The sequence below is a fragment of the Microcebus murinus genome, chromosome X (genome assembly GCF_040939455.1).
Source record: "Microcebus murinus isolate Inina chromosome X, M.murinus_Inina_mat1.0, whole genome shotgun sequence".
NCBI classification, from domain to species: domain Eukaryota; kingdom Metazoa; phylum Chordata; class Mammalia; order Primates; family Cheirogaleidae; genus Microcebus; species Microcebus murinus.
Window position 1 is genome coordinate 118,813,009 of NC_134136.1, and position 15,602 is coordinate 118,828,610.

Consider the following 15,602-nt stretch of genomic DNA (forward strand, 5'->3'; position numbering starts at 1 on the left):
GGGAATCTGAAAGTGATCTGTTTCCAGATTCAAGGGGAGGAAAGGTCAACTCCTTATATATTCAGGTAAAACCTTGTAGTGGAATTTTAAGACATCCAACATCCCTCAGACTAAAGGATATCACAGAATATGAAAGAATAAATAAGTAAATCTATTTAATATCAGTCATGCTTGTCTTTGAGAATAGTGTTTGAAATTATTTTGGTTAATTTCAGTAATTTTTTTTTTTTTTTTTTAAGACAGGGTCTCTCTCTGTCAGCCAGGCTAGAGTGCAGTGGTGTGATCATAGCTCACTGCAACCTCACACTCCTAGGCTGAAGCAATGCTTCTGCCTCAGCCTCCCAAGTCGCTGGGACTATAGGCACATACCATCATGCCCAGCTAATTTTTCTATGTTTCATAGAGACGAGGCCTTGCTATGTTGCCCAGGCTGATCCGAAGCGCTTCTAAGTGCAAAGGATCCTCCTGCCTCGGCCTCCCAAAGTGCTAGGATTACAGGCATGAGCCACCACATCCGATTGAAATTTTCATATATTTTTAAAGTTTAAGAAGTGTATGCTTGGCTGGGCATGGTGGCTCATGCATGTAATCCTAGCACTCTGTGAAGTCAAGGTGGGAGAATTGCTTGAGACCAGGAGTTTGAGGCCAGCTTGAGCAAGTGTGAGACCCCCATCTCTACAAAAAATAGAAAAATTAGCCGCGCATGGTGGCACATGCTTGTAGTTCCAGCCATGCGGGAGGCTGAGGCAGGAGGATGGTTTATCCCAGGAGTTGGAGGTTGCAGTGAACTATGATGGTGCCACTGCATTCTAGCCTGGGTGACAAAGTAAGACCCTGTGTCAGAAAAAAAAAAAAAGTGTATGCTTATGATATAACTAAACTCTAATACTCTTTTAGAGCCTCCACATTATTCCATAGATTACAAAGCTCTTCTTGATATCCTTTGTGAAATGTTAGACTAAACTCTTTTAAATAACTTTAGCCCGATTGAGTTATCCCTAATAGGCAGTTTTCATATTTATTTAGTATTCATGCTCTGTTTTCTTCCAGATAGACTTGTGGGGACTGACAATTTGAATAATGCAAAGCACTTTGATTATGACAACTGAGAAAACGAAAAGTGTGTTGTGTTTTGAGGTTATCATTTTCTTGACTATCATAAACAGGCTGGCATCTATTTCATCTTTGTTCATGATCACAGCACGCCTTTGCATACAAACCAAAATGATGATGTAATGAGAGTGAAGTATTTGAGTCTCTTGGCAGCTCTGTGAAACAATTTGTTAGTAGTTTTAGGTTATAGTACTTTTAGATTTACTGCCAAATTCTACAAAAATCTTAGCTGAGAGGAAATTCAAATGTCAGGTAGCATTTTAATAAATCAATTTTTGGCCCTCTTACCACATAGCATTAAGTTATTCCAGAATGTTTAATATTACTGGGAAGACACCATTGATGGTGGTCAAAGTGACTTGTAGTTTACAAAGCATGTGGGCATTCTTTTTGAAAAAAATGCAAAAGATCATTTGAGCTGTTGTTTCAGGCAATAAAGTAGAATTTGGGGACAAATCATTTGAGCTGTATGTACAAATGGACTGTGACATAGCTAAATTAGTCACAGCTGTCCACCACAGGCCAACGTCATGCTAGATAAAGGAGTATATATATATATATATATATATATATATATATATATATATATATATATATATATCAGTTAGCAAAACTCCCTTATAACAAGTGCTAATGTGTTTGTAAGCAGGAGCATAATTTTATGGTTACAATGAACAAAGATGTATCAGGCCAGACCACCAAGCCCAGCCATATCTCTGTACAGTTTTATAGAGATTAACAAATCACATGAGCCCTATACTATTCCCCAACTTAACCTATGACACTGCTACTTTGCATAGAAAGTATAAGCCATGTTTTTCAACACTAGTGGAATAGAAGTATTCATAGATATTGTGTTCAGTGTGGTCCAATAATTAAAGCGTAAAATAGATATCTTGTATCAAAGCATTTTAAAAAGTCAAGAAAGATAAGAATTAGGCCTTGGAAAATAAACGACTATGTAGAAAGATAAAAAGGAAAGAGACTGCGGGTTTCTCTGAAGACCCGGCTCAGAGGCCCTGTGCTCCCTGCAGCAAGTGGCCATTGCCATGGAAATCAGAGCACCGCCTTCTGGCCATTGGGGATTGTGACGCCCAGGGTGGGAGTGGGGGAGGTAGAGTAAAAGATGGTGGTAATGAGTGGCTAGTCCTCTTTCCCCCAAACCTTCCAGTGAGACTTCGCAGCAGGGTTGCTTTCCTGCATTCCCTGGCGAGGGTGGTGCCCTGAACCAGCGCGGAGAGACCGCTGACCAGCCGCCTTGATGACAACACCTCCGTGTTCCTTGACATCTCAGGCTGTCCGGCAGGCCTCCATCCATGGCCTTTCCCAGATAACCACTACCCTGTACATCAGCGGTAGTGTGGCCACCAACAACAAACTTACGTTGTCCAGCAACAACATCACCACGATCATCAATGTGTCAGTGGAGGTGGTGAACAAGTTCTTCAAGGACATTCAATATGTACAGGTACCAGTGGCCAATGCTCCCAGCTCACACCTCTGTGACTTTTTTGACCTGATTGTTGATCACATCCACGACGTGGAAATGAAGCAGGGCTGCACACTGCTGCACTGTGTCGCCGGAGTGAGCCGCTCAGTTGCCCTCTGCCTCACCTACCTCGTGAAATACCACTCCATGTCCCTGCTGGATGCCCACACTTGGACCAAGTCGTGCCGCCCCATCATCCGGCCCAACAACGGCTTTTGGGAACAGCTCATCAATTACGAATTCAAGATGTTTAGTAAGAACACTGCACATGATCAACTTACCGATTTGTCTGATTCCTGACATATACGAGAGAGACATCGTTTGATGATGACGGTGTGAGCCATCCCAGCCAGCCCCTGACATCTGCCACGATTCTACAGCAAGACTGAATTTGAACATTTGGCGTCTCGTTGGTAAAGAAAACTGATGTTGCTTTGTAGACTAGCAAGAAAAAAGGGAGGGGCGATAGAGATTTTAACGTAGTAAGCCTTATCTTTTAAGAATAAAATTCATTAAGTGTAAGATGGCAAAAATGTTTCTTACCTTGGGGAAGAGGGCAGGCCAGGCTGCTGCTGCCTGGCAGTAACCGGGTGGCACAGATGATGCCCAGCTCAGATGGACCTGCCAGCAGCACCCAACATGTGGCAGACGTGGAATCCCAATCCCTGCCTGAGGCTGGCTAACCCGTGAGTGAGTCCCCCTGGCTCTTTCCAACCCAAAGTCAAAACTTTAGACATCATGGCTCCCCTGTGCTTCTCCTAGTAAGTGCCCACCTACTGGATAAGTGAACTTCAAGCAGTGCTCCAGGAGCCCTGGGGGAGTCTCAGGCTACCCTTTCCCCCACCTTCAACCACATTGGTCCATCTCTGTTTTTCTAGCTTTAGTTTATACAATTAGTTTTTGAAGAAACCATTCCACTCTATAAAATGTAAAAATATTGTATTTTTTTTAGTGCTGTACTAAATGGTAAGGTCTCATGGTGTCCTCGGTGATTCCTCACCAGCCTTTGTGAAAAGGGACAATAGGCCCTTTCCCAGGGCATGTACTGAGACAGAGCAGGCCTGACACCAGGCCTCAGGGGTTCCTCTTATGGACCTTGGCTTGGGAGGCTGGAGCTGCTGGCCATGACCCCGCCCTGTCACCTCTGACATCTCCTCCCATTGTGACCTGGGGCCTGTCTCAGAGCCTCAGTTTCCTCACTTGTCAAAACAATGACACCCCTTCTCCCACAGAGCTGTTGTGAAGATTAGACCTTAGCACAGTACCTGTCACATGAATGGTTTCATGCTAGGAATAAAGGGCAAGGATACACTTGAGCTCTGCTGGTTTGGGGTCAACACACATCCTCATAATGGCATTTTCCCCATCTGTGCACTGCCCTTTGTTGTTTACATGGTGTTTTTCCCAAACAACAACAAAAATTATCCAGTGTGTAGAAACAAATGGTTTAGGGTCCTTTTGCACCCTACTTCAGAGGAGGCCTAGATTTAGAGCCTTTTCAGAGGTCCCATGGTGTTTAATCCATGTGCATCCAGAGGGTCATGAAGAAGCACAATTCTAGCTCTCCCTCAAACACCTTGTTTAGAGTCACTGACTGTTAGAGCCAGCAGCCTGGTCTTGCTAACTACCAGGACCCATGGGGCACTTGCAAAAGGGATGAACAAGTGAGCCCCATACATAGGTCTTGGAATCCAGGACTGTTCAGACTCCCCAGGTATTTGGGGCTCTGGCTTGGGTTCACCTATTCACATATTCTAATCCAGAGCTTTTTAGACAAAAAATATATTAGACAAAAGCACAACTGTTCCAGCTGAAGCAGACCTGTGTGTCCAGAGTTCAGTGAAGTTTGAATGTCCTTTCTCTCCAAACCCATCATCACCCCCACTCTGCCCCACTTCCATAAAAGGAGTGCTTAGGGCACAATATGGGGAGAAGGGGATGAAAATCACTGCTCTAGACAGATCCCTTCCTTTTAGAGATGGAAAAATAGGCCCATAGAACACAAGTGTCAATGTGGCAGGGCTCCCACAAAACAGCTTTCTGGCAGAATCCCAGATGGAAAATTTCTTAAAGCATTTTTTAAAAGAAAATTATTTGTGTATATATTAATATATGTGTGTATGTATGTGTGCGTGTGTGCTTTCATTTTCTTAAATATTTAAATAAACATACCACAAAATTAACTCTTTTTGATTCTACGAGTTTTAACAAATGCATAGATTTATGTAAATATCACCACAATCAGGATACGGAGCAGCTCCATGACTCCAGAAATTTTCCTCATGCTTTCCCTTTGTAGTCAAACCTTTACCCCACCCCAACCTCTGGCAAACACTGATCTGTTTTCCTTCTCTATAGATTTGTCACATAAATGGAATTATATAGGATGCAACCTCTGGAGACTGGCTTCTTTCACTCAGCATTAATGTCTCTGAGACTCACTCATGTTGTAGTCCATTGTATGGTCGTACGAGTTTGTTTTACAGCCACCTATTGAAAGATATTAGGGTTTGTATTCGTTTCCTAGGGAATGCTGTAAAAAATACCAAAAACCGGATGGCTTAAGACAACAGAAATGATTTTTTCATAGTTGTGGAGGCTAGAGCTCCTAAATCGAGGTGTCAGCAGGGCCATGCTCCCTCTGAAACCTGTGGCAGAGAATGCTTTCTTGCCTCTTTCTACCTTCTGGTGGTTGCTGACACTCCTTGGTACTCCTTGGCTTGTAGATGCATCACTCCAATTTCTGCCTCTGTGGTCACATGGCTATCTTTTCTGGTGTGTCTTCACATCTGTCTTCCCTCCATGCATAGTGTCCGAATTTTCCTCTTCTTATAAGGACACCAATCAGATTAGGGACTCACTTACTCCAATATGACCCCATTAAAGCTAATTACATCTGCAATGACCCTGTTTCCAAATAAGGTCATATTCTGAGGTACTGGGGGTTAGGACTTCAACATATTTTGGGGTGATATGATTCAACCCATAACAGAGTTATTTATAGTTTTGAGCAATTATGCATAAAACACTATAACACACACACAAGAAGAAAAGGAGCATATCACCTGGAAAAAAAGAAATGTACTGGTGTAAAAGTAGAATATGAGTAAGAGTGGAAAATAATAATAACCATCATTTGTTAGGAAGCTATTACATGCCAAACACAGTACTGGGCACTTTACAGTGTCTCTAGTCCCTATAATAGCTCTACAGGGTAGTTATTATTCACATTATACTAGTGTGGTTAAGGAATTTGCCTATGGTAGGGTAGCACATAGGCCAGGAGTGAAGAGGTGACATTCAGTCTGGGCTCTGTTTTCCTGCATTTCTTTTGAGACAAAGATAAGTAGATAGAAAGAAGAAATTTTTTTTTTTTTTTTTTTTTTTTGAGACAGGGTCTTGCTCTGTCACCTGTACTAGAGTGCTATGGCATCATCATAGCTCACTGCAACCTCCAACTCCTGGGCTCAAGTGATCCTTCTGCCTTAGCCTCCCAAGTAGCTGGGACTATAGGTGCACACCATCACGCTCAGCTAATTTTTGTATTTTTTGCAGAGACAGGGCTCGTTCTTGCTCAGGCTGGTCTTGAACTCCCGACCTCAAGAAATCCTCCCGCCTCTGCCTTCCAAAGTGCTCAGATTACAGGTGTAAGTCACTGCGCCTGACCTTGAAAGAAGGAAATTTTTGAGTCATACTCTTGATTCCCAAATTATTCAGGAATGATTATAAATCATTAGGGGAGTTTTTATTATACTGATACCCGGACCTCACCACCACATTTAGATTCAGTAGGTCCAGGAAGTTACATTTTTTATAAGCATCTCAGACCACTTTGATGAAGGTTGAGGAACATCAACCAAGTAGTTGTTAATACTAGATACTCCATATCTTCTCATCTTTTCCCTTCGTTTTTGAATTATTTATTCATACCCTTAGACATTTTTCTATCAGAGTATAAATCTTTTTCCTCTTTTCAGTCGTAAGAACTGAGAGATAGAATAAAGATATTCAATTTTTCTTGTCAAATGTGTATATTTATCCCAGTTTATCATGTGCCACATGTTTATGGTGCTTGTATGTGATTCAAAAGTTTAAATTTGTATATAGTTAAATCTATGAATCTTTAACTGAATTTTTGTTTTGTTTTGTTTTGTTTTTGAAACAGGGTCTTGCTCTGTCACCCAGGCTGGAGTGCAGTGGTACAATCATAGCTCACTGCAACCTCAAACTCCTGGGCTCGAGGGATCCTCCTGCCTCAGCCTCCGAGTAGGTGGGACTAAAGACCGGTTCCACCATACTTGGCCAACTTTCTATTTTTGTAGAGACAGGTTCTCACTATGTTGCTCAGGCTTGACTGGTTTTTGCATCTGGATAATACTTTAAAGATTTTCTCCATTGTGTAATTATAAAAATACTAATTGTTATTTTCCCCTACTTGATTTTTTTTTTTTTTTACTTTTGAAACTTTTTTTCCCAATTTTTTTATTTGGAAATGTTCAAACATCCAGAAAGTTGAAAGAATAGTAAAATGAACGCTCATATTTGCTCCATTTAGATGAATCAATTGTTAGCTTTCTATGATATTTGCTTTTTCTCTCTCTCACAATATAATCTCTTTTTTCTGATCAATTTGAAAGTAAGTTGCAGATATCATAACACTTCACTCTTTAGTATTTCAAAATACATCACCTAAGAATAAGGACATTTTCCTACATACTCATAATATTATTATCAAATCTAAGCCAGTTAATTAATACTTCTATTTTGGCTTGATAATGCTCCCCTCCATGGCTTCTCCATTCTTGAGCTTTTACTTTTACTTCATCTCTTGGTTGGTTGCATTAGATTGTAAACAAATTTTTTCAAGGAGGTGATATCTTTTATGATCCCTTAAATAGCAGAAAATGTTTTTCTGACATCTTTATACTTCAAAAACAACTCATGTATGTTATATTTTGGGGTCATAAATTTTTCTCTCTAAAACTCTATATATGAGAAGTCAGAGAGACTGATTTTTGTTTTTTCTGGGTAATCTGATTTCTTTTTTTCTGGCCTGAACAATCATAGAAACTTTAATAATGTAGCTTAAAACTTTTGCCACCATGTGTCCAGCTGTGTGTCCTTTTTTATTGACTTTGCCTAGAACTTAGTGGGCTCTTTCAATTAACATATGCTGTTCTTCAATAGAGGACAATTTGTCTATTTTATTATAGTTTATTACGTCTCTTTCATTTGCATATGTTCCTCGCTTATGAACACAAATTATCCACATGTTGGTTCTCTGGGTTTTCCATTCTTCTTTCTCCACAGCTATCATCTTCTCTTTCACTGTTTCCATCTCTTTGTCTTTTATACTCCATTCAATTTCTTAGCATCATCTTTGTTCTTGACATCAAATTCAATTTTTTGCCATATGAATATTGCTCTTTACTGTCTCCAATGTGTACTTTAATTTCATTCCTACTTTTTTAGAGTACTTGGTAATTTTCTTTACCCTGTCTGTTTCTCTTGTCATCTCATCCTGTTGGATTTTCATCTTAGCCCCACCTCTTCCTTCCTTTTAGAGAACGAAGGCTTAAGGCTGCCAACAGGTTTCTAAAATTTTCTCCTTGCCCCTGGTGAAGAGTTTTCATTTCCTCTAATTTTTCTAGATGCTGTGCTCTTGCTCTAGGTCTGTGTTGGTTATTCTCCTTACTCTCAAACAAAACAAAATTATTCTGGGCTCAATATTTGTCCACAGGTTGAGTGAGCTGGTTCCCCTTGGACTCACCATCTGTCTATGTAACCAGTGGAGAATCACCATCCCGAGTCTGTAGCTGGAGGACATATGAAAGTATACATAGTTTGATTTTACCTTTTGTACCTCTTATTATTCATGTGATACACAACAAAATAAAGTTCCCAGCACAGACTTCTCTCAGACACCCTCAAGTAGTTGACCTTTCCCTAAAGTTTTGGCAGACACTGCTACATAATTTGCAGGAAAATGACATGAAAATGATAATATGATGCCTCTTGTTCAAAAATAAGAATTTCAAGATAGTCACAGCAGAGCATCTTCTTTTTCTTTTTCTTTTTTATTTTTTTTGAGACAGAGTCTCACTGTCACCTCAGGTAGCGTGCATTGCCATCATCATAGTTCACTGCAACCTCAAACTCCTGGGCTCAAGTGATACTCCTACCTCAGCCTCATGAGTAGCTGAAACCCTGTGCGCCATTATGCCCAGTTAATTTTTCTATTTTTTTTTTTGTACAGACAGGAGTCTCGCTATTGCTCAAGCTGGTCTCGAACTCCTGACCTCAAATGATCCTCCTGCCCCAACCTCCCAGAGTGCTAGGATTAGAGGCATGAGCCACCGCACCCAGCCCACAGCGGGGCATTAAACCAAACATGGGGCCTTCTTTTATGGGGTGTGACTGCACAGGTCACTCGCTCATGAAGCCAGCCACGGTTATGGGAAATTTACCTCCTTAAATGTAAGTTTTTTCCCTTTTCCTCCCAATCTCTCCCGTATTTCTTGCCGATTTGTTTTATCCATCTGTCTAGATGAACAATAGGAAATAGAGGAGTGTAGAGGCTGGGGATCAGTATTCTTGTGAGTAGCTTTCAAGGATAGAGAAAATGACAACTCTTGTTAGTTTAGGCACCATGTCTTTGAGTTGGAAGACAGTCATCAGGGGATGGGGGTTTGGGCCTTAAATAAGTGGCTTCATACCTTTTCCAGTCAGTGTCTGTTTGAGAAAATAAAGCCAAGTTAAAGCATGACTGGGATTTTCTCAATCCAGCCCTTTAGGGCTATCTTCCTCATAGTTAACATCAATTTCACCCAGATCCAAGCCTTAGGTTACCTATTAGTTTTAATCTTTGATGTTGTGAAATCTTGTCCTTTTTTCTGTATTTGAAGGGATTTTTGTGAGAAGTTAGATCAGGATGAATTTGGGGGCAAACAGCAATATATCACTTGAACTTGGAGTCCCCAGGGAACCAATTAGTTAGGCCAGGGGTTAGCAAACTTTTTCTGTATAGGGCCAGATAGTAAATATTTTACGTTTTGCAGGCAGAACAAGAGGCAAAATCAAATATATTATGTAGGTACATATATAACAACAAAGAATACGATTTCTACAAATATGTTTTTGATGAAATTCAAAATCTAACAATAGTAATTGAGTACAATTTTTGGTAATACAGGTCTACTAGTGAGAAGAATGAAATTTTTTGGTTTTGGAATACATTTTGCTTAATTAAGGTTCAGAATCAGTGTTTCCTGTCATCAGATTAGATTGCAAATGTTCACTTGTTAATGCTGATCTGTAATAAAATTTTATGTATTTCATTTTTGAAAATGTCTTTTCATACAGAAAGACATTGCCAAACATTGAATCAATCTATGTGCATATGATTTTAATTGAGCATATTCATCAGATGGAAGGCATTTATAGAATTTTAGTGGATTCTTCTCTTGATATATGTCTTTTGGTATGTCATTACAGAGCAGATTAATCACTTCTAATTGATGATTATGTGGAAACTCCTCAATTGCAGTTAAATGGATTTTGAAATATGGAAATTTTCTTTGAATTTATATTGAGGTCTGAAAAATGCTACTTAGAACCATAGTTTGAGCTTGAAAAGTATATCTGCTGCAAATTTATATAAAAATGGACAATTCACTTCTTTCTTTAAAAATTGTTTTTGACAATTCACTTCTTGTTTTAACTTTTTACACTGTGAAAATATATAAAGTGGTTTGACATTACTTGTAATTCAAGCAATGTTTGTTGTCATCAAAATGACTTTACTGTAGTATAAGTTTCACATTTAAGCGCTGTTTTGCCTTTTAATTGGTAAAATTCATTAAGACACATTATCAAGCCTGCAGCAAAAGCTAATTTCCAAAGCCATTCATTGTTTGAGAATAGTGCTGGAGAGCAGTTCTTATTATTCAAAAATTTACAATCTTGGTCTTAAGCTCAAAAGAATCACAATAGAACTTTACCATAGTTAAGACATCAAACTGCTGTGTGGTAGGGAAAGTCAGGATATTTCTTACAAAAATTCACTAAATTGATTGATGATGATTAAGTCCATGAAAGCAAATGAAGTTACCATTGACACTACTGGTTCAATAACACATAACAGATTCAAATATTATTACAAGGTAACTACTGATGAAAAATACTATGAATAGCCATAGAGTTTAAACACCTTACATTTTCACAACCTTTATGAATTTTTCAACTAAGTATTTTTCTGCTCCACATACATTTCTACTACCATCAATTATAACACATCTTAGAAGGTTCCACTTCATATTGTACTGAATCAGTGTTTTCTCAGCTTTTTTGAAAATATTTTCACCTGTAGTTGTTTCATGCAAACTATTCACAGAGGCTAATTCTTCAACCACTTAAAACAGGCGTCCTCAAACTACGGCTCATGGGCCACGTGTGGGCCACCTAGCACATTTATCCGGCCTTCCGGGTGTTTTTGCTGCTGCTGCCTGTCCTGCTTAGCAGCCAACTCATCCCGGGCCCACAGTGGGCACTCTCCAACGGTCTGAGGGACAATGAACTGGCCCCCTGTTTAAAAAGTTTGAGGACCCCTGACTTAAAACATGGCATTGATTCTTAGTATCATCAGTAATACCTGTTATCTCATGAAGAGCCAAGGAAAACCACTGAATGTTAATTGCCTTGTCTTTTAATTGACTATTGATGTTGCTCCCAAAGTCCTCACTCTTCAAGCAACTATTTTAGCTGAAAGTCTTAAGTTAATTTATCTGGACACATTTCTTTGGCTGTTGCAACCTAACACAACTTAATTGAACAGCTTTCCTTGTTTGTCTAAGAAATGAGCCACTCAGAAAATTACTTTGCTTGAAGCATTATTTTCATTTCTGTGAAGAAATTCTGCTGTGGTGAAATATTCTGTTTTAAATTCTTTAATTGTTCTCACTGTTGCTTTCCTGTCAGTTGGGAATATTGTGATGAATGCTTAGTCTGATAATGTGAACATATATTGTATTATTTTAGCAAACCTATAGTGTTATTGCATAATAAATGCTTTGCCATCAAATTTGATAAAAGAATTCACATTCCACCGTGCTTTGAAAGCATGACATTTGAAGTCCATTTTTCCCTTTTTTCTTGTTTTGACATGATAAGTATGTACTGGTAATAAAAAGAGTTTGTGGCATTGGAAACACTGCCAAGTTATTACAGCATCGCTGTGATCTGTAGGGTGCTGAGCAGCAGTGCAAAGTGATGAGAGTGCCACATACATTCTCTGTTATAACCATTCAATTCTGTATTGTTGCATGAAACCAATCACAGACACTATGCACACTTACATAAGCATGACTGTATTTCAATAAAACTTTTTATGGACACCAAAATTTGAATTTCATGTAATTTTCACATGGGATGAAATGGCTGTATGAACACAGGTGGTGGGCTGATTTTTTGGCCTGTAGGGCATAGTTTTCTTACCTCTGGTCTAGCAAAAGGGTCAGGCTGCCAGCCAGCTAACCAGTATTCATTGAACTTGGTGCCAGGTGCTGACCCTGGGTGAAAGGAAGTCTTCTGTTTAAAGCAATAGCACTAACACCAATAGCAACTCTACAGTTATTACTTTTCTCTTTAAAATCTTTTAATAGTTCACTATGACCTTTGGTATGATTCTTTAGCATTCCATTCTGGACTCTTCATGGTACTGTGTACTTTTCTAACTTCAGCTCCTGGTTCTTCTCTTACCCTCTTAGCCACAGCCGTATTCAACTCCTTTTTTTAAAAATCAGTCAAGTTTAGCAGTGGGGGGTTGTATACCAACTTTAGTGACACTAATGTTAATAAGTTCTAATAACCCAGTACCATCAGACCAGCCCATACTCAATGTTTTGAATTTATCAGAATTCCTATATTCTTAGGCTTCTGCACCTTGCAGATATGTTGCTGCCTCTGCCTGGAATGCAGCACCCCCTGCCCCAATACTCACCTTCTAGCTCCTACCAATCTATTTTCTATTTCCTAGGAGCCTTCTCAGGTCCCTCTAGGCTGTCAAGGACAACTCTTCCATCAGCTCCCACAGAAATTTGGACAAAGTTCATAGCACTCATCACTCTGTATTATAGTATAGAATTTATTTATACAACTCTCTAAGTAAGAGTAGCTTCAGGACAAGGATCATGTCAATTTGGGAGGTTTTCAGCTATTTCTTTGCATACTTTTTTAGCCCTATTTCTCCTCTCCTTCTGGGACTTGATGACACAAGTGTTATATCTTTTGTTACAAGATCTTTTGCCACAGACCCTGGAGGCTCTGTTTATTTATTTATTTTCTCAGTCTATTTTCTGTTGTTCAGATTGGGTATTTTCTATTGTTCTGTTTTGACATTCACTGATTCTTTCCTCTATCCCCTCCATTCTGTTGTTGAGTGCATACATTGAGTTTATTTTGATCATTTTATAGTTATAAAATTTCCATTTGATTCCATGGGTGCAGTTTTTGACCTCCTTAGAGCCACATGAGAATAGGCCTTGGGCCTGGAATACTTCCTTACCAAGCGATAAATAGTCCTCAGTCTGTTCTGGACTTGTCACCTAGTGTGGGGATATCTTTCCTTGTTTCAGACTCAATGTTCTGCTAAAGTGTGTGCATCATATGACACCTGGCCCACCCCACTATTATATCTGTTACCTGTGGGGAGGGAATGAGGTCCTTCTGCTGCAACCCAAGAGGAGTTTGTCAGCTGCCAGAGACACCTGCTGGCCAAGGAAGACTAACATCCACTACTGAACCTGATCTTGCTCTATGTCTTTTCTATGTGTGTAAAGCGTTATTCCATCCAGTGCTTGATTGCATTGTGTTTTCCTCAGAGACTCTGATACCAAAATGCAGTGTGCAGAAGTGCCTGGACATCTACTCCTGATAAGAGATAACAGATGCTACTTGCTCAACAATTCTTATTTGTATCTTCTATTTCTTTCCTGAAACTTCCTCTATCTCTGTTGAGGCCTTCTAGTTCTTCATTTGTTTCAAGTGGGTCTGTAATTGGTTGCTAGGATGGCTGCTTTAAAATCCTTGGGCGGGATGGCTCATGCCTGTAATCCTAGCACTCTGGGAGGCCCAGGCGAGTGAATTGCTCAAGGTCAGGAGTTCAGACTAGCCTGAGCAAGAACGAGACCCCTGTCTTTACTATAAATAGAAAGAAATTAGCCAAAACAGCTAAAAATAGAAAAAATTAGCAGGCATGGTGGTGCGTGCCTGTAGTTCCCAACTACTCAGGAGGCTGAGGCAGAAGGATTGCTTGAGCCCAGGAGTTTGAGGTCGCTGTGAGCTAGGCTGACGCCACAGCACTCTAGCCTGGGCAACAGAGTGAGACTCTGCCTTAAAAAAAAAAATCCTGGTCAGATAATCCAAACATCTGATGTGCCTTAGTGTTTGTATCTATTAATCATCTTTTCTCATTTAAATTGAGATTATCTTGGTTCTTGGTATGATAGGTGATTTTTATTGAAACTTGATATTTTGAATATTGTTATGAGACTGTGGCTCTTACTTTGATTTCTGTTTTAGCAGGCCTCCTCTGACATTGCTCTGGTGGGGTAGAGGGGGAACTGCCATGTTACTGCCAGATATGTATGGAAGTCCAGGTTCCCTATTCAATCTCTTTTGACACTGAGTGAAGAGGGAGTGTCTCCTTGTTACTGCTCGGTAGGGATGAGAATTCTGGCTCTCTACTAGGCCTCCATTGATATCGCCATGGCTGGGAGGTATAGGAGTGCTTCATTATTGCTCCCCACATTGCTTTGCTCCCACTGACACAATGTGGGCATAGCATTACTACTGGGCAGTGGTGAAAGTCTTGACTCTCCACTAGGCCTCCTGTGACACTAACACAGCAGGGATAGGGAGTAACTCCTTGTAACTGCTGGTGGGACTGGAAGTCCAGGCTCCCCAGTACAGTTGAGAGAGTGGGATTTGAGGCACCCTGTGACAACCTGCTGAAGGTGAAGAGCGTAGGCTTCTTCTAGAAGCAGAAGTCCCAAAACTATTCTGACAACTGAAGATTTTGTAATAACTGAAAGCCTGTTTATACTTGGCTCCATCTCTGATCAAGCCTAACCCTATGTTTATCTGTATTATCAATGTGTTCTGGCATCAGTTGGATAATCTTCATGACACTGTAAGTATGGGAAGAACTGGTAAATTTTTTAAAACTTTTGACCCTGACATAAAGGATAAGTATAGTTCTATTTATGAGAATAGATAAATCATGACTCTGTATGTGGTACTAACATTATTAATGAACTATATATTCCTAAATGTTTCAGGTTAAGTACTTTGTTATTTAAAAGGAAGTTTATTTTCCTGTAATTGAATGTAAGTGATATTGATGGTACGTACATAAGCATTAACCTATTGTTGCTATAAATTATATGCTAATTAGTCCATAATCTGATTCAGCATACTATTTTACATAATTTTAAAATATTGGTTTATCTATGCATATATTAGTCATATCAATTTGGCAAATTCAGATTAAACTTTCCTCAGCTCCTAGTATATTTAGAATTATGAAACAAGAATCAGTACTAAATAAGGTTTGAGAACAAATGAGAGATGTAACAATGTTGGGGTTATATGCTCCAAGTATAAAGTAGATTACGGCTGTTTATGTGTTGGGCTTATAGGGAGGTTGGGGAGGGATAAGTCGGAAGTGTCATAGAGTGGTAATTAATAAATTGGGAACCCAGACTATGAAATCATGAAAGGATTTTGGAAATTCTAACCTCCCCATTTTATTAAGGTTTTTGAATCTCATTATGTACCTGGCACCTTACCTACCTTATGGCATCTAATCTAAAATAATGTTGTCAAGTGGCTATATTTTCTCTTTTTCACAGATGAGGGAATTGAAGCTCAAAATTAGACTAACTTGTTGAAGGTTGTCCAGCTATCAAATGGTAGAGGTAGGATTTGAACCTGGATCTGTATG

General features: G+C 39.5%; 1 protein-coding gene across 1 annotated transcript; it reads left to right on the forward strand.

Annotated features, from left to right (window-relative positions):
• Nucleotides 1-2,374: 2,374 nt before the first annotated feature.
• On the forward strand, nucleotides 2,375-2,902 carry DUSP21 (dual specificity phosphatase 21). The gene has a single exon (XM_075999236.1). It carries the CDS (start codon nucleotides 2,375-2,377, stop codon nucleotides 2,900-2,902), a length of 528 nt encoding a protein of 175 aa, XP_075855351.1.
• The last annotated feature ends 12,700 nt before the right edge of the window (nucleotides 2,903-15,602 follow it).

What these genes read in the sequence shown, in the direction of transcription:
- DUSP21 (XM_075999236.1), top strand. Translation starts at nt 2,375, where the DNA reads ATGACAACACCTCCGTGTTCCTTGACATCTCAGGCTGTCCGGCAGGCC.